The sequence below is a fragment of the Myotis daubentonii genome, chromosome 3 (assembly GCF_963259705.1).
Source record: "Myotis daubentonii chromosome 3, mMyoDau2.1, whole genome shotgun sequence".
Classification (NCBI taxonomy): Eukaryota; Metazoa; Chordata; class Mammalia; order Chiroptera; family Vespertilionidae; genus Myotis; species Myotis daubentonii.
Window position 1 is genome coordinate 187,877,227 of NC_081842.1, and position 23,292 is coordinate 187,900,518.

A 23,292-nucleotide genomic window follows, 5' to 3' on the forward strand; every position below is an offset into this window, starting at 1 on the left:
GCATCAGTTGCTGACTTCATATGAGGTGGGCCAGACATGGGGCTGAGCCTCCTGACCCTAAGGTCAGTACTCTGTCCACCAGCACATTCGCCTTGGGTCACAACTGAATAGGGGACAGAGACAAGCCCTGGGGAAAACTTCAGAGGCAGGTAGGCAAGCGATTTTGGAGACAAGGGAGAAGGATTCTAACACCAACTCAAGCTGTCAATGGCTGTTTTCCGTTGGCCATTTCACCTATCTGTAATGGGCTTTTAACTCTGGAAATGATAATGAAATATCGTAACCACACCTACTGAACATTTGATGAACTAGACTGTGATTTCTGGAACTCAAAGTTTATGTGTGTTTTGTTTGCAGCTGTGTCCTGGCACCTGGCATACTAGCTGACATAACAGGTGCTCATTAAGTGTTTGTTAGGAAGTGATAAGTGGAAGTTGAAATGTACACAACCATTGTCACTGTCAACTAAAAAAGCTTTTCTTCCTAGTCCCAAGATAGCTCCTCCACAGTTAATCAACTCTGGTGGCTCAGCTCCAAGCTCTGCCCTCACCCTTCACCCTCCTCACAGGTGGGTGGGACAAAACTTCCAGACTGGCCTGAGGTGGTCAGAGGCAGTCAGAGGTCCAGACGCATTGCACCATGAGTATCTCGGTGCTGAGCCCCACAAGATTCCTGGGCAGTATCTCTGGGCTCCTGCAGGTGGCTTCCCTGCTGGCTCTGGTTCTGCTGCTGCTCAAGGCAGCCCAGCTCTACCTGCTCAGGCAGTGGCTGCTCAAAGCTGTCCGGGAGTTCCCATCCCCTCCTTCACACTGGCTGTTCGGGCACAAACAGGAGGTAAATGGGAACGGGACAGGGGAAAGGGAGGGCAAGGAGGGCAGAGGCTCTCTGAGCGAGGTCATGGTCAGCAAGTCTATAGGACAAAGCCTTGTTGTGAGAAGCCTTGTTTGGCCATGGGGGCAAAACTCAGATTACCCCTCAGATCTTGGCTCCTCATCCCATGTGCTGGTGTTCTCAGTCTGTCAGATCCTTCTTCCTTAGGTAGGTCTACAAACTATTATGCCAGCCAGCCCTTTGAGGACAAGGGCTGCTCCTTTCTGAATCTCCCTGCTCCAGGCTCACAGAACAGAACTTCTCCATGCTTCCCTGCCCATGTCCACTCAATTCCATCCTGTCTGCCTGGCCCTGAGCTTGCCTGGGAACACAGACATCATCTCATGAATCCCTGCCTGTGGGGGTTCACAGCATGTGTGGACAATAGACAGGAATTTAGAGAAGATATCAGGAACCAGGAAAAGGGATAAAATTGGGTGTAGGGGTCCAACAAGCTTGGTTGGCCTGAGACCATGGGTTTTTCAGACTAGTGACTACAGTGCTATAACCCTGGCAAGTTACTGGCACATCTGAGCAAGAAGGCTTCCAGGATGGTCCCAGGGAAGGAGCACTGGCATCTGCAGCTCGCCATTAATGAGAATCTCTTTACCTGCCAGCTCCTATTCTCCACGCCCCTGCCCTGTGAGCTCCTTGGGGCTGAGGCTATCATCCCCCTTTCTGTGCCCTCATCCCCGACACAGAACCTTACACAGAGGGAGCTTGACTCAGGTGTGCGGACTGACAGAAAGGAGCAGCTGGCAGGTTGGATGACAGGCAGTGCTCCCCAGCCAGCTCTGTTAGCACTAGTCCCTGGGGGAAGGGCACAGAGCAAGGTGAGGGGGCTGCATGGACAGGGGCTCATCTGGGTGGGTGTGTGGGTTGAACAAGCCTTAGGAGGTGGAGTGCGGCAGAAACCTGAGAAAGTTTCAGAGAAGGAGGCCAAAGATTATCTGCAGAGTGGAGCCCCAAATGGGAACTGCTCATACCAGCCACAGAGAGACAACCAAAGCCCAGTTGCTTCATGCAAATTTGGTACAAGGGACTTCCAGATGATTTGTTGATTTGGAGAAACTGTGACTTATGTTGTTGTAGTTGTCACCTTTTTAAGCAGAGATTTGACAGAAGGAACCACTCTAATCCCCCAGTGACTTTTCCATGTACTGATGGCATTAGATGGGATGTAGACTCAATAATTGGGTAATGCCATTTCCATAGCTTACATTTCATGGTGTGAATCATCTTTCTAATCCTGCTGGCCTAAGAGATACTGCAGTTACGTTTTCCTTGCTTTTATAATACTGCCTGAGTTTTTCATTTATTTAATACCTCTGTAATTGACTAAGTCTGGAATTGAATGCCTCATGTTGAATCCAGATTGAAGCTAATCTTTCAGGCCAGATGACAAGGTGGGCAGTTGAGCATGTGGGGCTCCATTTTCAAGCTACTTGGGTTCATATTCCAGCTCTGCACATACTTTTATTTTATTTTATTTTATTTTATTTTATTTTATTTTATTTTATTTTATTTTATTTTATTTTATTTTATTTTATTTTATTTTATTTTATTTTATTTTATTTTATACTAGGAGCCCAGCTCGCGAATTCACATGGCGCCGCCCACCCTTGAGTTGCCTCAGGCTGATCCCGCCTTCTCCCGCCTTCCCACCTCCCCGCTTCCCTGCTCCTGCCTCCCCGCTGCCACCCCATCTCCCTGCTTCCCCACTCCCACCTCCGCATTTCACTGCTTCCCTACTCCTGCCTCCCCACTTCCACCCCATCTCCAGAGCAACATCTGAGGTGCTCACAGGCAGCCTCCTGATGATAGGAGCTAATAAAGAGATGATATGCTAATGGTCCGGTCATGATGTGTTATGGTGTCCTGGCTAATTTGCATATTACCTCTTTATATGTATAGATTCCCCATCACCATTCATCCCCTCTTCCAATTCCACCCCCACCCCCAAAAAACTGTTGTTTTTGTCTACAAGTCCTTTCTCTCTTTTTTGCTCAATCCCTCCAACCCCCACTCCCCACCTCCAACAGAGCTGTTTGCCTGCTCTCTATCTAGGAGTCTGTCTCTATTTTGCTTGATAGTTCCGTTTATTCCTTAAATTCCACATCTGCATTAAACCATAGGGTACTTGTCTTTCTCTGACTGGCTTATTTCACTTAGCATAATGCTCTGCAGGTCCACCCATTCTCTGCAACATACTTTAAATGCCAGCTCTAAGATTCGATTTCCTCATCTGTAAGTTGGGGATGAAGATGATTATTGCACTCAAGTGAGTTCCTATAATGTTAGAATTGTGCCTGGCACAGACCAAGGCCACCATTACACTCACTCTAATTTGTATGAATTTACAGTAATGTTAATGCCTATAAAGGACAAGCATGTTAAAGGTACAAAATCACTGCATTAAGTAGTGATGGAATCTCACAAGGACTATGGAAAGGGGAACTAACATCTTTGGGATGCAAATAACACAAACTGCCCCATTCCCACCCCCAACTCTCATGTCCTCTCTCCAAACCAGGAGTACCGGCCATGCTAGCAGACCCCATATCTGAGGATGGCCTGTGTGGCCACATTATTACCTGTCCACCTACTCCCTTTGTGGAAATTTCTTTGTAGGGCAATTACCAGGGTCAGCCAGGTGAGGACGACTCCAAGGCAGCATTGCCTTCCTTGAGTGGCCAAAGCTTGGAGGTCACCTGGGCACTGGGTATTTGCCTACAAATCTGTTACCTCTGCCACTATGGGCATAATTCCCTCTATAAGAGTTCCTACTGGCTCTGGCCACACATGTTCAGGGACAGGTAGCATTCCCAGTGGGTTGACTGGAGAGCTGTCAGAGCAGTGGATGCCAAAATGGCCTAGATAGGAGAATGAAAATGCAGAATATAGTTTACCTCCTTTTGGTCCCCAAAGGGAAGCAATGACAGTGCCCAGCATCAGGAATTTCGGGAGGCTGACCGGCATGGACACCAAGCAATTAGAAAGAGGGCATTCTACTATGCTGAAATGGGGTCTCCCAGATCCCTGCTGTGCCAGTATGAGGGGATCCTAGAGGATCAGGTGACATAGATGGGGTGGTAAGAGGCTCTCACTGGTCAGTCCCCACGTTGGATCAAAGGAGAAGGGCAGCCCCGATAATGTATGTGACCTGAGAGCATGAAGTATCCCCCTTAAGTCTTTTGAGTAGGACACTTCCCAGGTCACAGCAGGATTGTCTGTGCATCCTCACCCCCACTTGAATCCAAGCTCTATGGTAGCAGAGACTTGTGTTGTTCACTGCTGCATCTCCAGCAACTAGAATGGCAACTGACCCAAAGTAAGTGATCAAGACATAGTAATCAAATAAATGAATGAGTGAATCACTGTCGTGAAAACATTTTGGGATGTCTTCCTAGCCCACAAGCTCTGAGATCTCTTCCCCCACATGAGTGAGCCCATGGATGCCCTATTCAACCCCAGCCACAGTTGATAATGAACACTTCGGCCATATTACAATCAGATTCTGGAATAGGATTCACAGTGCCACTCAGACACAGTATGGCAGTATTGCCTAGAAAATTGTCAGGTAAAACTCAGATAAACAGTTAGTAAGAAAATGAACGCATGCAATGGACACAGACACTGGAGCAGCGGGGGCTTGCCCAGGGTGAGAATGGTTGAGGGAGGGGTGGTCAATTGGGGAAAAAAGGAGACTTACGTAAAACTTTAGACAATAAAAAATAGAAAATGAATGCATATATGTACAGAAAGAAAGAATGAGAGACTCAGCCCTGGCAACTCTCCAGTCCCTGGATCTATCCCTTTTGCACCCTGCTGCCTCCGGCCCCTGGGCTCTATGAAACACCCCAGGGTCCTCTGCCTTCTCTTTATCCCTTTTCTCTTTCTTACATTACCTCATGATTATATCTTTCACTTGCAACAAGAATTTTAATTAAGATTCACTCATTCACTCTCACATGTGCTCATTCATTCTTTCTTGCACCTCTAGATTCTTTTAAAAATAAGGCGTAATTCCTAAGAGCCATGCTCTATGCAAGCTCTAAGAACACAGAGATTACAGATATTAAAGGTAAGTTTGCCAACATGGGGCCAAGAAATTAGAACACTGGGTTGAAATAAAATAATAGAGACTCCCAGGGAGCTGTGGGAACCCTGGGGTCAACGGGCTTGGATGTAAACGCAGCTCACCTGGGCATATCGTGTAACAGTTTCCTCATTCTTCAGTGAAACAGGATGAAGTACTAATCCATCCCCAATCATAGGTTTGCCTTGAGCATTACACAATTGTCCTACTTTGTTAGGGTTGCTTAACAAACGGGGTGGCTGAAACAACAGAAATTGAGTGTCTCACAGTTCTGGAGACTAGAAGTCCAAATCAAGATGTCGGTAGGGTTGGCTGCTTCTGAAGGCTGTGAAGGCCTCTCTCTGCTCCAGGCCTCTCTCCGTGACTAGCAAACCACGATCTTCTCCATATGGCTCTTCACATCATCTTCCCTCTATGAGTGACTGTTTCTGTCTCCAAACTGACCACTTTTTCTAAGGATAATTATATTGGATTAGGGTCCCACTCTAATGAACTAATTTTAACTAAATTACTCCTATAAAGACCCCATCTTCAAATAAACTCACAGTCTGAGGTTCTGGGGATTAAGTCTTCAAGATGTCAATTTGAAAGGGACACAGTTCAACCAATAATTCTAATATAAGTTTGTGAAAAAGGCTTGTACATCACTCAGTCCATAACTGAACATTTATCGAACTTGTACTATGTGTAAGATTCTAAAGGCAGTTCTGAGTGAGGGTCCAACCAAAAGCCAGAATCTGACTTTAGACCAAGTCTTGATGAAGAGCGAGAATTCAGATCAGAAACTGGCTCATCAGATACAGTTCCAAGGTCCTAATAACTGCTGATGGATCCTGAATTATCTTCCTGTGGCCATTCTACCCTTCACCATCACTCCAAAATCCAGACCTAAAGAGAAAGGTTTTATTGATTTGTCTTTCCCTTGCTTATAGTTCCAAACGGACCAGGAGCTACAACAGTTTCAGAAATGGGTAGAGAAATTCCCATGTGCCTGTCCTCGCTGGCTATGGGGGAGCAGAGTCAGCCTCATGGTTTATGACCCTGACTACATGAAGATGGTCCTGGGAAGATCAGGTGAGACAGAAACCTGCACTGTGGCTGGAACAGCTCTTTCCTCTTGGGCACATGTTATTTGGGTTGTGGAATTCCAGAATTGTTTGCAGTTCTGCCCTCATTACCTGAACCCTCTACCAACTACCCTGCCAGCCCTCAAGCCAGCTTAAGGCCAATAATATCTCTCTAAACCAGGGGTCCTCAAACTACGGCCGTGGGCCACATGCAAATACAAATATTGTATTTGTTCCCATTTTGTTTTTTTACTTCAAAATAAGATATGTGCAGTGTGCATAGGAATTTGTTCATAGTTTATTTGTGTGTTTTTTTAACTATAGTCCGGCACTCCAATGGTCTGAGGGACAGTGAACTGGCCCCCTGTTTAAAAAGTTTGAGGACCCATGCTCTAAACTGAATGCTTAAACAACTATGTGAGGCCAATTTTTTCTTTTCTCTCTCTCTCTCTCTCTCTCTCTCTCTCTCTCTCTCTCTCTCTCTCTCTCTCCCTCCCTTCCTCCCTCCCTCCCTCCTTTCCCTCTCTTAGATTGAGATGATCTGTTATGTAAATTTGACCAGATCTGAAAAACAATTTGTTTTCAGTCCTGACTTAGGTTGGGCACCTTTAAGTGTTGCCTTTTCTGAGGCACGGGACGACTAGGATTCCACAAATGGTAGGAAGACCACAGACTGCTGTGTTTTCTCTGGCACTGAGGATAGAGCCTATATTTCTGGCACAGTCACCATCCTAGTCCTATTGGTGTTCTGCTGCTGGGATACTGAGTCTGCCTTCCTGAGCCCACAGTGACTGTTAGGACAGAGAGACTTGGGAATAGGAGGCATGTGGGAGGTCATTTGAGACAAATTGTCAGCTGACAATGATTAGGAAGTGATGGCAGCCCGTGGTCTGGGCCACAGCCCTCCTGGGGACTGCCTGCCTTGTTTGGTTCCTTCCAGGTTCCTCCATTGCCCTACCTTTCCTTTCAGACCCAAAGAATCATGGTTCATACAGATTCCTGGCTCCCTGGATTGGTAAGTATGTGTAATCAGGACTGCTGTTTTCCTGCCAGGTAGACTTACCAAGAGCTATCTCTTTGGCTCACAGAGAACAACAGATAACCAGCACTATATCACCACCCTCATCTCTGAATCAAGCCTGATTTCTCTTCTAATAAAACCTTCACTCATCCCGGGTGGTGGCAAGAGCCCCCCTGAAACTCAGCTTCTTCCTGTGCTATCCAATGTTTTCAGGGTAATATTCATTTACTAGTGGCCCAGTGCATGGAATTCATGCATGAGGGGGGTGGGGAGGGTGTGCCTCAGCCTGGCCTGCACCCTCTCCAATCTGGGACCCCTCAGGGAATGTCCAACTGCCGGTTTAGTCCTGATCCCTGTCTAAACCAGCAGTCGGACATCCCTCTCACAAACCAGGACCATTGGCTCCTAACCACTCTCCTGCCTGCCTGCCTGATTGCCCCTAACCACTCTGCCTGCTGGCCTGCTTGCCCCCAACTGCCCCACATTGTCGGCCTGATTGCCCCCAACATCCCCCCCCCCAGCCTACTCACCCCTAACTGCCTCTGCCTTGGCCCCTCCACCATGGCTTTGTCCAGAAGGAGGTCTGGAAGGTCTCCTGGAAGGTATCCCGGTCTAATTAGCATATTACCCTTTTGTTAGTATAGATGATCTTCTATGACCTGCCTACTCTACTTCAGCCTTTATCTCACAGCTGTCATGATGACCTCTTATTACCTGCCATTTTAGGAAATTCATCTTCCTGGAATGTACTGGCCTTTCCTGCCTTTGCCCATCATTTGCTTTCTTCTGACACCCTTGGTTCCTCCCAAATTGTCCCAAATCATCCTTCTGATTCCATCTCCCCCTCCCACACACACACCTTTCTGTGGTCCAGGATATGGTTTGCTCCTGCTGAATGGACAGACCTGGTTCCAACACCGGAGGATGCTGACCCCAGCCTTCCACTATGACATTCTGAAGCCCTACGTAGGGCTCATGGCCGACTCTGTCCGAGTGATGCTGGTAAGTCCATCCCTCTCTCACCTGCTCACACCCACTTGCAGCACAGCTCATATAGTCCACTAGGATACGAGTGTCCTTCAGACATCCATCACACACAACCAGCTAGAATAACATTCTCATATCCCATAAGGTGACAGAGCTTCCCAAAGTGGATGGGACAGGAGGTACCTGGGCACCAGTTTGGATCCACACTACTTTGGTCATTGCCAAGAGAAAGCAGAACTATGGTAGAAACAAGGTCTGCTCACCTCTCACCTCCATGTCTTCAGCGCAGTGGACTAAAGCAATAGTCATTCCCCTGGACAACAAGACAAATGGCCACTCGCAGGCCTGGGCAGTGGCAGCTTCAGTGACAGGGTGGACATCCCAGGATGTCCTCCAGGAGGGTTATAGCCTGGGTGCCAGGGCTTCAGCATGAAATTGAGCAACTCCATTGAAGGAAATGGAGATTACATCTGCACTCACAGACCCGGATCCTGATCCTATCAGCTATGCTCAGCTAACATTTGATGAAGGGAAGAAATTGAAGTCCCCGATGTCTCATCCTTAGGATCCCCAGTACTGACCACTTAGGTTACCTCTTGCCTTGACATATTTGCTTCCTAGAGTTGGAGTGCACTTGTCCTTCAGGTCTAGCTCAATCTCAGGACAGAGAAGATTCACCCTATGTCCTCTGAGTAACAATGTTTTCTGGTCTGGTAAAAGGTAGTTACCGTCATAATTTATTCTGCAAATGAAAACTAATTCAGACTATTATGAGGGAACCTGTTTAATTAATAATCAAACTTTATGTGAATATAGTCCTCACTTTACTAACATTTGCTTTAAATCTTTTTGTTTGGTTGGTTGTTGTTAATCTGCACCCAAGTGTATTTTTTCCATTGAATTTTAGAGAGAGTGGAAGGGAGGGCAGGGGAGAGAGAAACATCGATTTGAGAGACACATTGATAGGTCGCCTCCCCCATGGACCCCAACTAGAGCCTGGGATGGAACCTGCAACCCAGGTACATGCCCTTCACCAGGAATCGATCCTGCAACCCTTCGGTGCATGGGTCGATGTTCTAACCACAGTCTTAATATACTACAATGCCGCTGTTCTGGAAAGTAAGGTATCTGGAGAGACTAGAGAGCAGAGATGCCCTGGGGGAGTGGAATAGGTTTAATGTCCACCTCCAACCACAGGACAAATGGGAGGAGCTCATCAGCCAGGACTCTCACCTGGAGATCTCTGAACACATCTCCTTGATGACCCTAGACACCATCATGAAGTGCGCCTTCAGCCAGAAGGGCAGCCTCCAGACAGACCGGTCAGTGATATCCTTCAGCTACCGGGTTTTTATATTTATGAAAAAGCAAGAGTTTGTTAAGAGCTCCTGACCACGGACAAATTCCAGTCCAGATCAAAGCTTGACTCAGCCACAGATCTCTAATACCTGGCACAGGTTGCTCACAACAATTATACAGGACTGCGAATCTCAAGGGCTGTAAGACAGAGCAATGAATGCCTCAGTGCCACCTGTATCCACTGTTTGGGGAAACTCCCACCTAGAGCCCCACTTCACCTCCAGGTCAGAGGCCTCCCAGTACCCTACTTTGTTCTGTATCTCCTCTCTGCAGCAAATCCCAATCCTACATCCAGGCCATTAAGGATGTGAAAACTCTCTTTATTTCTCGAGTGAGGAATTTCTTCTACCAGAACGACATCATCTACTGGCTGACACCTGATGGCCGCTGGAACCAGCGGGCCTGCCAGCTCGCCCACCAACACACAGGTTGGACTCCACCTCCTGGGCTTCTCCCCTCCTTCATCACGCACATCTCAAAGGCACTGACCCTCAGGAAGAGTCTGATCCCTGCTGACCTTTGGGACCAAGATGTCAGGGTGCAAGGGACGGTGTGAGAGTTTGTATGTCTCACCACATCGGTGATGTCACCCCCTCCAAGCAGCGCTCAAGCAGAGCCTACTTCATGGGTGTGCTATTAAAGAAAAGCCTGACTTGGAATCAGAATGTGCTAGATCTCACACCGCTCATGTGCACACTTACTCCCACACTCATCCTGATTCACTAGCACCCCTATTGGAGCAGGGTGGGGAGTAGATGGGGTCACTGTGGGTTTCTTTTTCTGGGCATTCTGCTCTCAACTCTTCCTTGGAACCACTGTTCTGGGACAGACAGAGTGATCAAGCTGAGGAAGGCACACCTACAGGAGGAGGAAGAGTTGGAGAAGGTCAGGAGAAAAAGGAACTTGGATTTCCTGGACATCCTCCTCTTTGCCAGAGTGAGTGTCTGTAGAAGGGACCTGAGGCTTTGCCCAGAAGTAAAGAGGAAGGGGCAAGCTATGCATTCTTGTCTGCCTTTCCCAGATGAAGAATGGGAGTAGCTTGTCTGACAAGGACCTCCGTGCTGAAGTGGACACATTCATGTTTGAGGGACATGACACCACAGCCAGTGGTATCTCCTGGATCCTCTATGCTCTGGCTACTCACCCTGAGCATCAACAGAGGTGCCGCCAGGAGATCCAGAGCCTCCTGGGGGATGGTGCCTCCATCACCTGGTGAGTGCTCAGGAGATGGGAGATCCCTGCTCACCCAGCTAGACAAGAAGCCCTGGTCTGCCTGGGCCCTGCCTGCCCTCAAATTGGGCTTCATTCATTCCAGGGATCACCTGGATCAGATGCCATACACCACCATGTGCATCAAGGAGGCACTGCGACTCTATCCACCTGTACCAGCTGTTGGCAGAGAGCTCAGCAAGCCCATCACCTTCCCTGATGGACGCTCCTTACCCAAAGGTCTGGACTTCACCACACTCACTAACCTAAAAATTCTGCCATAACCCGCGGCAGATCAGACCCACATATCCTAGAACAGTTCTGAACTTCTCTGGTCTAGTTTCTTCATCATTAATTGGATGCTTACTATATAGTTTAGATGAAGACTGTAAAATGCCTGGCACTGAGTTAGACCATAGCAAAAGTTCAATAAGTTAGTTCTTTTTCCAACTCAGAGAGAATAAATCATATCAGTACATTCACCAAAATAGACATCTCACATGAATAGAAAGAATCCTAAGCTTCTATCATTCTCCAGGACTAACAGTTCATCACATGTAGAATCCATGGTTTCATCCTGCTACAGTAATTCCATTTGATGGCACTGATGCTCTATGATTCTAACACTCCATGTTCCCATCCCAACGCCAGATTACAAGACTCTAGGGCAGGGATGGGCAAACTTTTTGACTCGAGGGCCACAATGGGTTCTTAAACTGGACCGGAGGGCCGGAACAAAAACATGGATGGAGTGTTTGTGTGAACTAATATAAATTCAAAGTAAACATCATTACATAAAAGGGTACGGTCTTTTTTTTTTATTTCAGTAGTTTTATTCATTTCAAAAATTTTAACAAGAAGAATGTAAACACTAATTATTATAATTTGAAACTTCAAAAAATGGAGGAATCATAGCACAATAACATACCTTATATTGAAGATGGCAAAGGCAAAATAAAATTGCCTAACAAAGGAAAGGTACAAAAGCCTTTCAAATTAAACTTAAATATAATAAAATAACTTAAAACTAAAACAAATAGAAAAGAACAAAATGTGTAAACAGTAAATTAAACATTTTCTTTAGTGCAACTTCCAAATTATGCCCGGGATGTAGATGTAGATGGCAATGTAGACTGGGTTGAAAGGTTTTTGGTCTTTAAAACATCAACTTCAGTGGGAACAGTGTTGTTGGTCTCCTTTTTTAGCTAATGCATCAAAGCCTGGAGTTAGTTTTGTTGTGGCTATTCTCAGGATAGATCTGAGGTGTTCGTCAGTTAAGCTGGATCTGTGAGGGGCTTTGTTGATGTTCATGACGCTAAATGTCTGCTCACAAACATAGGTTGACCCAAACAGCACCAGTATCTTCTGTGCCATCCTCTGGATGTTTGGAAAAGTGGCTTCATTAAGTGAAGCATAAAAGCTCATCTTAGTTCAAGAGAGCTGAATTTCTCCTTTAGGACAAAGTCAGACTGAGGATCGATGAGTTCCAGTTGCACCTCTTCTGGTGCTGTTTCAGGGTTTTGTGACAAAGGACAGGCCACCAGTTGAAGTGACTGGTCAATTTTTTCAACATCAGAAAACCAATGACAGAATTCTGCATGCAGATCATCCAGTGATTTGCTGTATTTCTTCATGTTTTGGATACTCTCCTTCTGTGTGGCTAGTGTGGCAAAATGAGTGAAGACTTTGTCTGAAATTTGTCTGGAAAAGAAAATCAGCTTCGATTTAAAGGCTTTCACATTAGTGTACATGTCATGTACATACTGATCTTTTCCCTGTAGCTTCACATCTAGCTCATTCAAATGTGAAAATATATCTACAGCAAATGCAAAGTCGCACAGCCAATTCTTGTCACTCAGCTCAGTAAATTCGTCAGACTTCCCCTTTAATTTCAAAAATGCACCAATCTCTTCTTTGAGCTCCCACACTCATTGGAAAACTTTGCCCAAACTCAACCAGTAGACATGAGAGTGGTAAAGTAAGTCGTGGTGATCCGCATCAGTTTCCTCCAGAAACTTAATAAACTGACGGTGCTGAAGTCCCTTTGCTCGAATGAAATTAACAAGCTTTACGACTGGATTAACAACATGATTAAGTTGTAATATAGACTTGCACAATGATTCCTGGAAAATAATACAGTGAAGAAAAATAACATCTTGGTTAGGGTTCTCCTCTTTCACTTTATCCTGAATTCTTTTTAGCAGTCCAACATTTTTTTCCAGTTAAATTTGGAGATCCATCTGTCGTGACATTAGCAAGTTTACTCCATGGTAGCTTCATTTTCTCGACGACAGTAGACACCAGTCATACAAGTCCTCTCCCCATGTTTTTCCTTTCTGCTCCATGGCTAAAAACTCCTCTGTAATTTCAAAATTGTCACTAATCCCTCGGATAAAAATTAAGAGCTGAGCAGTGTCCTTTACGTCATTACTTTCATCCAATGCTAGTGAATAAAACTTAAAGAACTCTGCCTTACTATTTAACTTGCTGGCCAAGTCTTCATCAATCAGTTCCACTCGACGAGTCACTGTCCTGCGCGATAAGCTGAGTTTTTCAAACTTGCCTTTGCTCTCTGGACACAAGAGACCTGCTGTCTCTATCATACATTCTTTCAAAAACTCGCCTTCAGAGAGAGGTTTGCTAGCTTTTGCTAATTTGAATGATAGCATAAAACTTGCTTTGGTAGTTGTCTCTTGAATTGCAGTTTGTCTGTGAAAGACATTTTGCTGAGCCTGTAATTTAGCCATCAACCTCTGTGCAGTAGCCTCCCGTTCTTGAGGTGACTGCTTGCTAGCATAGTTGCCATGCTTTGTGGCAAAGTGACGGCTGAGATTGTACTCTTTGAAGACTGCAAGTGTTTCCTGGCATATCAGACATACCGGCATTGATCGGACTTCAGTGAAAAAATATTTTGTTGTCCACTCCCTCTTAAACACTCGGCATTCACTGTCCACTTTCCTTTTCTTTGGTCCACTCATGTTTAATATTGGGCTAAAACCAACAGTACCGTTCTCTTATTAAATTCTTTACTAAAATAAGACAGTAAATTATAAAAACAAGTGATTAAATTTGCTCTACTGTAACATTTTTGGTCTTCTAAAAATATATATATATAGCAAAATCATCTGAAAAAGTTCAGACATGGGACAGAGGCACACCCTGACCATAGAGAACAACCCCTTTCCTCCATAGGAAACCTGTGTATCTTTCACACAGGCCCTTTGTTTATGGTAACACACATAGCTGCACATTGCTGTGTCTTCCAGACACACTTGTATGGGAGGTGCTAGGGCAGTGCAAAACATGGGTAACCAGTAGTTACCACTAGCACTTCCGTTACTGGCAAAAAACAGCCGCAGTGCACATAGTGTGAAAGAGCCCATTATCAATGTCAGATTGCATCCACTGGACTCTATAAAAACAACCAAGTGCCACTTTTAAATGCCCATTACAACAGTTTTTCTTATTAAAAGCTGGAAATGGCAGGATATTTATATATATACCCCTACTGTGACAGCCTTGCAGAGAATTACAAAGGAGAAAACCCAGCATCTGGTGATGTCCATAAGTACAAGACTTCAGGCTGTCATTACCAGGAAAGGGTTTCATCCAAGTATTAGATATGAACATTTGATTTTCAGTTTTTCATTTGTCCAATTACTTCTGAAACCCTGAAATTAAGCCATTTTGTAATAAAATCTTTAGTTCATCACATTTCTATACAATCTTTTTGTTCAACCCACTGAATTAGGGTTCGTTCACACTAGCCGTGCTGCCATTGCAGTGCAGTGCAGTACTGCAATGCAGCACAGCTAGGGTTAATGCAGGGCACACAGGTTTCCATCATGTTTGCATTGATGCTAATGTGCAGTGGTGCATGTTAACACAAATGCCCTGTAGCACGCATTTTTACAGCTGAAAGTCTTTGTTGTTTTATTAACAAGTCATTGTGATGTACAGAATGTGGGAACAGGAAAAAAATTGTGTTTGAGTAGAGCTCTTAATCTTACCTCAGAAAGGCTCTGATACTGTGCTCTCCAGGGGCGTGTCTCCCTACATCACCATGATAACGTGTCTACGCATTCCCAGGGTGATGTCAGGAGACGCGTCCGCGGGCATTACAAGGAGCCTCTGGAAGATTGAGAGGTTGTTCCTTCTACTGAATGGGCGGATATAAATCCGCCCACTCAGAAGAAGGAGCTGTGGCCCTGTTTCCCCACGTTGCCATGTTAACACTGCTGCTGGTGAAGGAGCGGAGGGGAGAGCAAGAGAACCCTCCGCTCTTTCGGCTCCGGGGGCCGGATAGAACAGCCGAATGGGCCGGATCCGGCCCGCGGGCCATAGTTTGCCCATGGCTGCTCTAGGGGCAATTCTGTGCATGGTCACATCTATTTTAAAATGCTCCATATCTGAGGTAATATATGCATAACTCCTCTTTGACAAATGCAAAAAAACTGTATAAATGGCAGCTAATATAATACTGATTCGGTCCATGGAATCTTCCTCACCAGGAAATGTTGGACTCTGTTGTGGCTTTTGGAATTTCACTCTAATCTAATTCTCTCAGGGGTAGGTGTAGATGTGGTTTCTTTCTTATAGGATCTAGGCAAATGAGGGAGATCAGGAAATCCATTGTCATAAGGCCTATGGTCCAGTCCAGCCGTGGGCAAACTACGGCCGCGGGCCGGATCTGGCCCGTTTGAAATGAATAAAACTAAAAAAAAAAGACCGTACCCTTTTATGTAATGATGTTTACTTTGAATTTATATTAGTTCACACAAACACTCCATCCATGCTTTTGTTCCGGCCCTCCGGTCCAGTTTAAGAACCCATTGTGGCCCTCGAGTCAAAAAGTTTGCCCACCCCTGGTCCAGTCTCTAAGGAGCCCGGAGGTTGATATCAGAGAGCACCTGATGACCAGATCTGAAAACACTGCCATGGTTGGAGGTCACTCTTTAACTCACCTTTGGTGGTCTGTATCCCAACCCTGCCACATCCTAGCTGTGTGATCATAGGCAGGTTGCTCGGCTTCTTGGAAACTCAGGTGTCTCACCTGAACCACAGAAATATATATTAGCACCCTCCTTGGAGGGTTGTGGTGAGGATAGATGAGTTAAAGCATAATCCCCAAGGGACTCGTGGATGGCATATGATAAATGTGAGTTTTACTTTGAATTGCTCCAAAAGCAGGCCTTCACTTCTTTCTTCCTCCTCACTCCTGGGTCATGGTTATAGACTCTTAATGTGTGCACATGTGTTTTTCCGTGTTCACCCCACCTCTATTGCAATAGGATCAATCCACTCAGAGTGACTCTCATTGTGGCTCCCAAGCTTTTTGTGCATGCACCTGCCCCCTGCTGGCATGTGTATAATCAGTTTTCTCTCCTCTACCTGCCCAACAGGAATCCATGTCTCACTTAACTTTTATGCACTTCACCATAATCCGAAGGTGTGGCCTAACCCAGAGGTATGGTGGCTGTGGGAGGGAGGATGGGCTGAAGGAGGGAAGATGAGCTGATCTTTCTAGACAACACCTCCTCCTGTGCTCTCATGGGTTGGAAGGAGGGCCTTGACCCTACCTGTCCTGGCCGTACTGCTCTCTCTGCAGGTGTTTGACCCTTCCCGTTTTGCACCGGATTCTGATTCACACAGCCATGCTTTCCTGCCCTTCTCAGGAGGATCAAGGTGAGGCATCCTGTACTTGGGTGGTGCACATCACCGGGGACATACCTTGATGATTGTGACCTGCATTTATATGTGGTGTCTGCTGTTATGTCCTTGTATATTGTTGTGTTGAGAAGGAGGCGTTTTTCTATATGTACAAAAGAAAGGTGGCATTTCAGGGCAGGGCACAAACACTTGATCCACTAATTTTCTCTGAAAAGCAATTGATTGTCATTGTTGTTTTCTTTTGCTTTTTGCCAACGTTGGACTGTGTAGACAGTAGAACTGTGGTATAGAAATCCCAAGTTATATATAGAATTTTTGCCTACTGTCAATGTCATGGTTATGTGAATGTTAATGTGAAGTCCAACTTTTGTGGTGAGACTGCAAAAATAGAGAGGCACATATTGCTCCAAAACTCCTCAAATGACTACTTTCCCAATGGCCTACCACAATTCAGTGTCAGTCATTGATTTAAAGTTCAGTGATTCTAGCAATTTCCTCACTTCAGGAATATGACTTCTCAGAGTTAAAGTTTTTTTATACAAATTAAGCTTCAGATTGCTTTTCTCAGTTATCAGTAATATTAAAAAAAGGTATGTTTTTTCTCTTCCCACAGTCCAGTCCAGGAACTGCCTTTTCTACTTCACTGATCTGTCACTCACTGTATCTGTGACATTTGCATGTGTTTGGATTTCTAGCACCTTCCTTGTCCTAACTGCTCAAACCCTAATCATGAAAGGCCTACTAGCCATTTGAAGAGAGGTTCACTCCAATGTGTGACTCTTCAATTTTGCAGGCTATCCTACAAAAGCTTGAGTGTACATTGATATTCACGTACCAGGTAAATGTGACTAATATATTGATATTCACATAAGCATGGTTTGTATATTAATATGCACAAAAGCATGAATAATTTTCCAGGAGACAAAATTCTATATATAAAGTGGGTTTTATATAGCAAAGTTCCAAAGTTTACACAGTCCAACGTTGGCAAAAATCTTAAAAAGAAGGACAATCACTGCTTTGAGAGAAAACCCACTACTTTGCATACGACACACAACATTTGAAAGGCTCCTGGTGTGTAAAATATAAGGCACACCTGAAACAACTGAAATCGAGCTGGACGAGTGTACTCCAGAACGCCTGCTGTTTGAAAATCTTCAATGGCTACAGAAGCCCCCCTGTAAAATAGTCACTTCCACAAACTCTGTACTTGGTTACTAAAAATAAGCTTTTTCTGCCCTACCTGCTTTGGCTCAGTAGTTAGAACATTGGCCCAGGGACTAAAGGGTCACAGCTTTGATTCCGGTCAAGGGCACATACCTTTGGTGCAGGCAATCCACAGCTACAACTGGGGTGGGTGAGGGAGGCAACCAGTCATTGTGTCTCTCTCACATCCACGTTTCTCTCTCTGTGTCTCTCGCCTTCCTTTCCACTCTTTCAGAAAAAAATCAATGGGGAAAAACACTCGTGTGAGGCTTAATAAAACCAAAAAAAATAAAAGGGGGGGGAGCAGAAACAAGCTTTTTCTGAATCCATAAATCTATGAATTCTTCAGATGGGAATCAACTTTCACAGAACACACTTTTTACAAAGTTTTCTTCCAGAGATTGATTGGCTGTACCATTTGGTTTCTCCCAGGATTGAGTCCTTCCTCATAGACCTTGGCTTGAAGTCATGTGCCTGCCACTAGAGGGCCGGAGAGCACTAGGCAGCTCAATCCCTAGCTCAGAACTCAGGTTTACTTTTTCTTCTTCTTCCAATGTAAATTTACTGTTTCAATTCAATTGACTCCATTCCCATATAAACGTATTTCTTAAGCTTGTGCCTGTGTGCCAAGTCCTGTGCTAGGAGATGGGAAAGATACTGTCCCAGCCTCCAGGAGTTCACAGTCAAGAAACAAATACCTCTACTCATGACACAATATTCATCCATCCTTTCACTTGCCCATTTACTCACTGAGCACACTGTTGAATATTCCATGTTCCTTGCACTGTCCAGGGCACGGGATGGTGAGGGATTCTTAAATAAAACACTAATTCTGCTTTGGGGGTCCTGGGAGGAAGGGGTACCGCTAGCAGGGGGTGAGGATGGCATGTCATTGGGATCAGACATGAACATGTGGCAGGCAGAGGTGCAGGGTGGGCATTCTCTGTGATCTCAACAGCATGAGCTGAGCTAGGAAGTGGAGCTGGACAGGTAAGAGGTGAGTGAGGCAACAACCCATGGAGGGCTTTGATGCCAGCTGAGGCATTGGACATGTCCTACCTGTGATTGGGGGCCTAGAAGGAGTTGAGTTGGGCAATAGCTTCAGTGAAGAGTTAGAGGAGGCAGGGAGACAGAAAAGTCCAGGTGAGGAAACTGATGGATGTCAAGGAGGGACATTTCTGTAGTAGAATAGGAAGGCTACAGAAGCTGGTTGACTGAGGGGATGCGGGAGAGGCAGGAGTCTGGACCATTCATTGGGAGGCAGGTGGTGCAACTGGGTGAAGCTCAGTAATCCCTGATTGTTCCAGAAAACTCCCTGTTGCATTTCTGATTGCTTTACAATGATCACATATCTCCTTCTCTTTAAGGATCAATGTCTCAGTGTATGCCCCTAGAAAGGGGGAACTAAGTGTGGTGACCACCTTACTCCATGTCATGCCCTGACCTGGCCTCAACATTATGAAACCAGAAACTGCTTGTGGAAGGAGTGACCAAACTAATAATTAACTTTGTAGTGATTCACTTGACTTGACTTGGTGGCTTAAGGCGCTGACCATCCCCTAACAGGATTTCATGGCTGCTGAGAACAGAAGTAGGAGTTAGGAGCTACTTCTGGAAGAGAGATAGGCTTTGTCAAAGTTCAGGGGCAGAATGTGAGGCAAGGCTTGTGGGGTAGAAGTGCGTGACCTAAAAGGAAGGGGATTGGATTGACTTACATCAGAACACCCTGTTCTTGGCAAGGGCTCAGTGACAAATGCCTGCCCAGCTGAAAACAGGATTTGATACCGTTTTTCATGTTGTTTTCCTCATATTGTCATCTTGGCTCAGGAACTGCATTGGGAAGCATTTCGCCATGAAGGAGCTGAAGGTGGCTGTGGCCTTGACCCTGCTTCGCTTTGAGCTGGCGGCAGATCCTCTCCAAGCTCCCATCCCCGTCCCAAAGATCGTCTTGGATTCCAAGAATGGGATCCACCTGAAGCTCAGAAAGCTCCTCTAGTCCTTGTTGGGACAAGGGCAAGCTCTGAGGAAATCCTTCCTGCCCTTCCCTGTCTATCTCCCCAATTCCTGCTTTCCACCTGCCCACCTGCCCTTCCACCTGATGTCCTCCTTTCCGTCCTCTGCCTGTCTGCCCCTTTCTCTGCACTTTTCACTTTCTGCCTGCTTGTGCTTCTCTGTATTAGTCTCCTTTAGCTGCTATAATAATTTACCACAGCCTCAGTGACTTAGAACACCACCAATTTCTTCTCTTAGGGTTCTGGAGTCAGAAGTCTGACATGGGTTTCACTGGACCACAACCCAGGTGTGGGCAAGGCCACCCAACCTCCAGGGCTCTAGGAGAGATGCCCTGTCTTTGTCTTTCCAGCATCTAGAGCTGCATTATTACTTCTTTGGCTCCTGGAGCCATCTTGCATATTCAAATCCAGCAGCATCTTCAAATGTCTCCTTGCTTCTATCTTCACATTGCCTTCTCTTTTGTGAGGACATGTGTGATTACATGGGCCACACAGATGAAACAGGATATAGTCACACCTGGCAGGGAATAGACTGTGGACATCTTGGGAGCCATTCTTGAGCCTAATTGGTCCCCATGTGACTACCATCTGTTTGTGTTCCTGGTGGCCTTCTATGTTTCCTACCCATTTGTCATCTCCACACCCTCTCCTTCTTTCTTCTCCCTGGAAAAGTTTTACAATGTCAATAAGAAGTGCCTGTCTTTTCTTTATTTCCTTTGTCTTCCCCTTCCTGCCACATTTGGTGACTATGTGGTTGATGGTCCCCTGACTCTGGGCTCTCTATTCCCTTTTTTATTCCTCCATCAGCCTCTCAACCCAAGCCTGTTCTCTTGCTTGTTCTGAACATAAGCCTTCCTCCTATCCAACCCCATGCCATTCCTAAGTCAGGGTCCTGAATGCCATAGACCAGCAGTTCTCAACCTGTGGGTCGTGACCTCTTTGGGGGTCAAACGACCCTTTCACATGGGTCGCCTAAGACCATCGGAAACACATATATAATTACATATTGTTTTTGTGATTAATCACTATGCTTTAATTATGTTCAATTTGTAACAATGAAATTGGGAGTCACCACAACATGAGGAACTGTATTAAAGGGTCGCGGCATTAGGAAGGTTGAGAACCACTGCGATAGACAGACCTCCTGGCATATCTCCTGTTGCAGTAGGATGCCTAATTCTGCTCCCTGAGGGCCTTCTCCTCCAACAAGGCTCTCCCACCCAGTCCCATGGCCTCCCAGGTCACTGCTCTAACAAGGGGCAGAGTGGACAAACAGTGTTTGACTGAGATATAGAGCAGGAAAGTGAGCTAAGAGCATCCTGTACAGGACTTTTGGCAGGTCCCTGGAAATCAGGTGGTGCAGAAGGATTTAGTGGCCATGCTAAGAGAGCACAGGACAATGGGAACTTGTACTTCTGGGTGGTCAGCCATGTCAAATGCTCTAACCACAGAATTTCACAGGAGTTCGGGGAGGGACCAAGAATGACCCTCCTGCTTCATACAATGGGACAAACCGAGGCTGAGTTCATGCTCTCATGCATGCCTGCATGACACATACATAGAGACACTTCTGTGCATCCACACCCATGTGTGCCCCTCACACACCACACTCTATCTACACACTTGTGCCACAAGTGCCTGGGATCAGAGAGGGAGCAGGGTGTGTTAGAGAGCTGGAAGGATGGAATGGAATTCATTCTGGTGCTCTCCAGTCCTCAACCTCTGTCCTCCCCTCACACTTGGAGTCTCTGCTTTCCCTCTGGCTCCAGAACTCTCAGCTCTATATCTCACCAACACATACCCTCAGAGAGAGTCAACATTACCTATGGAGCCTTGGTCAAAGAATCCAGAAACTGAAGGCTCAGCTCACATGCCTCCCTGATGAGTGTCTTGGCAGGGTCCTTTCCTTAATATTGAAGTAGGATAATGGTCTCCTCTAATCCTGCCTCACAGGCCTCCTGACTGTCCACAGATAAGAAAAGGAGAGAAGTATTAAAATTGCGCGTGACCCATGAGCCAAGGTTGATTATGACCACTGGGTTCAGCTCCCAGGTAACAGCTTTGAAACTAAATTCACTTGTGCAGAGAAAGGTCTATCTAGGGGCAGGACAGAGAGAGATGTTGATGGCATGGTGAACACTCTGGCTAAGTCTCTGCATCCTAACTTAAGGTGGGCAAGAAGGTCGAGGTCTTAACAGGGCTTTGCAGGAATGAGCAGGTGCCCATGGCCAACCGTCCAGGGCTGTGGCCTTCTTTTGAGAAAAGAGGCATCAATAGCAGGTAGGATGTGTCTCAAGATGTTCCATCCCCGGGGCAACATAGAAACATCCCCACATCCCAGGGCTATAATTCTCCTCTTTTGACCATCCCACGGCATCAGGTGCCCTCCCTTCTATATATGTCTAATTCTTGGACTGGAGCTCACTAATGGCCTTAGACCTTCAACCCTAGAGGTATATGTAGCCATCAGGCAGCTGCTGCAGGGATGACTGGGGAAGATCTCTCGTTTTTCATGTGGCCCCAGCCTGAGGTGATCCCCAAAATTCCTTCTTTGCACCTCATATCTCACCCAGCCTCAAGGCCTGATTTAAGCACCAAATCTTCCAGAAAGCTCTCCTCTATCATTCTGCCACCTTTCCTAGCTAAAGCCCATACAGCCAGAGCACCAGGTGTCTGTGACACAGACTTTGACAAGCGCACGAGTGCCACAGAGATCCATCTCAGGAGGGCAGAAAACATACCTGTGAAATCATACTCCATATTCATTGACCTTGGCAATGGTTACCTGGGGGCTTGCTTTAGAAATTTACTGCTCTTTATTATTATTTTTGCTTTAGGCAAATTCTCCTTATGCAATTTTCCAAAAACACATCCATATAGTTAAACAAAGACACCCAGCAAAGTGTTTTTGGTCATCATCATAACTACTTCCTGTGCCGCCAGCACTGGGCACAGCACATGACACAGATACATGTAGAATGGAATTAAAAAGGACTGAACCCACCCCAGCACAAGCAGGACAGGCAAAGACTCTTACATTCTTTTGTTTTTGAATCACTGACTCTCAAGGCAAGTTATTCATAACATTATGCTAAAGTACTCATTGATACCAGTCATTGGATGCACACCATGGGCCAGATACAGAGTTGAATACTCTACAAAGCCCCCAAATATGGTTTTACAGGTCAGCCCTGCATAGCATCACAGTCTATGTGAATGGTGCCTCCTGAAGTTGTTCAGGGCACTACCTGCATAGTGGCCCATGACAGTCCTGAGGATTTAATCCAGATAACATCCTGTAAGGAAGGTACTCTCCTCACAGCCATTTCACAGAAGGGGAAAAAGAGGCTTAGCGGTAGAGAAATTTACTCCTGTTATAGAGCCAGGATTGGACCCAGGCCAAACACAAAGCATGCGTTCTCCACTATTAGTGCAAATATTGAGCCAAAGGCGTAGTGAGAGGCGTAGTCAGAGAAGCATCCTCAGGAACTCTCATTTGAGCCCCAAATCCACTCCATCAGGTAGAGAGTGGACATCCACAAAGCTGACAGGCTTGCTGAGCTGGCAGTACACCTGGGGCATGGGTGGGTAAAGTGGAGGTTCTCCTTGGTGCACATGGTCAAGTAGGTCATCTTGCCCAGATCATCCCTGCCGGCAACACAACCAGTCTTTTCTGGAGATGGGGAGCCACAGGGCCCTCTGGGAAGGCAGGATCCAGCCCCAACTGCCCCCTCCACAACCATCACAACCCCAGGACTCAGAGGGACACAAGTGCACCAAGTGGTCGGCCAC

General features: G+C 46.0%; 1 protein-coding gene across 1 annotated transcript; it reads left to right on the top strand.

The window, feature by feature from the left end:
• The first annotated feature begins 576 nt into the window (after positions 1 to 576).
• Positions 577 to 20,488, top strand: LOC132231123 (cytochrome P450 4A11-like). Its single transcript, XM_059689681.1, has 12 exons — positions 577 to 834; positions 5,902 to 6,043; positions 7,007 to 7,051; positions 7,932 to 8,059; positions 9,242 to 9,366; positions 9,677 to 9,831; positions 10,233 to 10,339; positions 10,425 to 10,615; positions 10,719 to 10,852; positions 16,015 to 16,079; positions 16,221 to 16,297; positions 19,316 to 20,488. The coding sequence occupies exons 1-12, from the start codon at positions 640 to 642 to the stop codon at positions 19,482 to 19,484; spliced, it is 1,533 nt and encodes a 510-aa protein (XP_059545664.1). The 5' UTR covers positions 577 to 639; the 3' UTR covers positions 19,485 to 20,488.
• The last annotated feature ends 2,804 nt before the right edge of the window (positions 20,489 to 23,292 follow it).

Bases quoted from the DNA above. Each gene is read 5' to 3' on its own strand.
- LOC132231123 (XM_059689681.1), top strand. From the start codon at position 640: ATGAGTATCTCGGTGCTGAGCCCCACAAGATTCCTGGGCAGTATCTCT. The intron at 6,044-7,006 runs GTGAGACAGAAA...CTTTCCTTTCAG, and splicing joins GATGGTCCTGGGAAGATCAG to ACCCAAAGAATCATGGTTCA. The intron at 9,832-10,232 runs GTTGGACTCCAC...GTTCTGGGACAG, and splicing joins GCTCGCCCACCAACACACAG to ACAGAGTGATCAAGCTGAGG.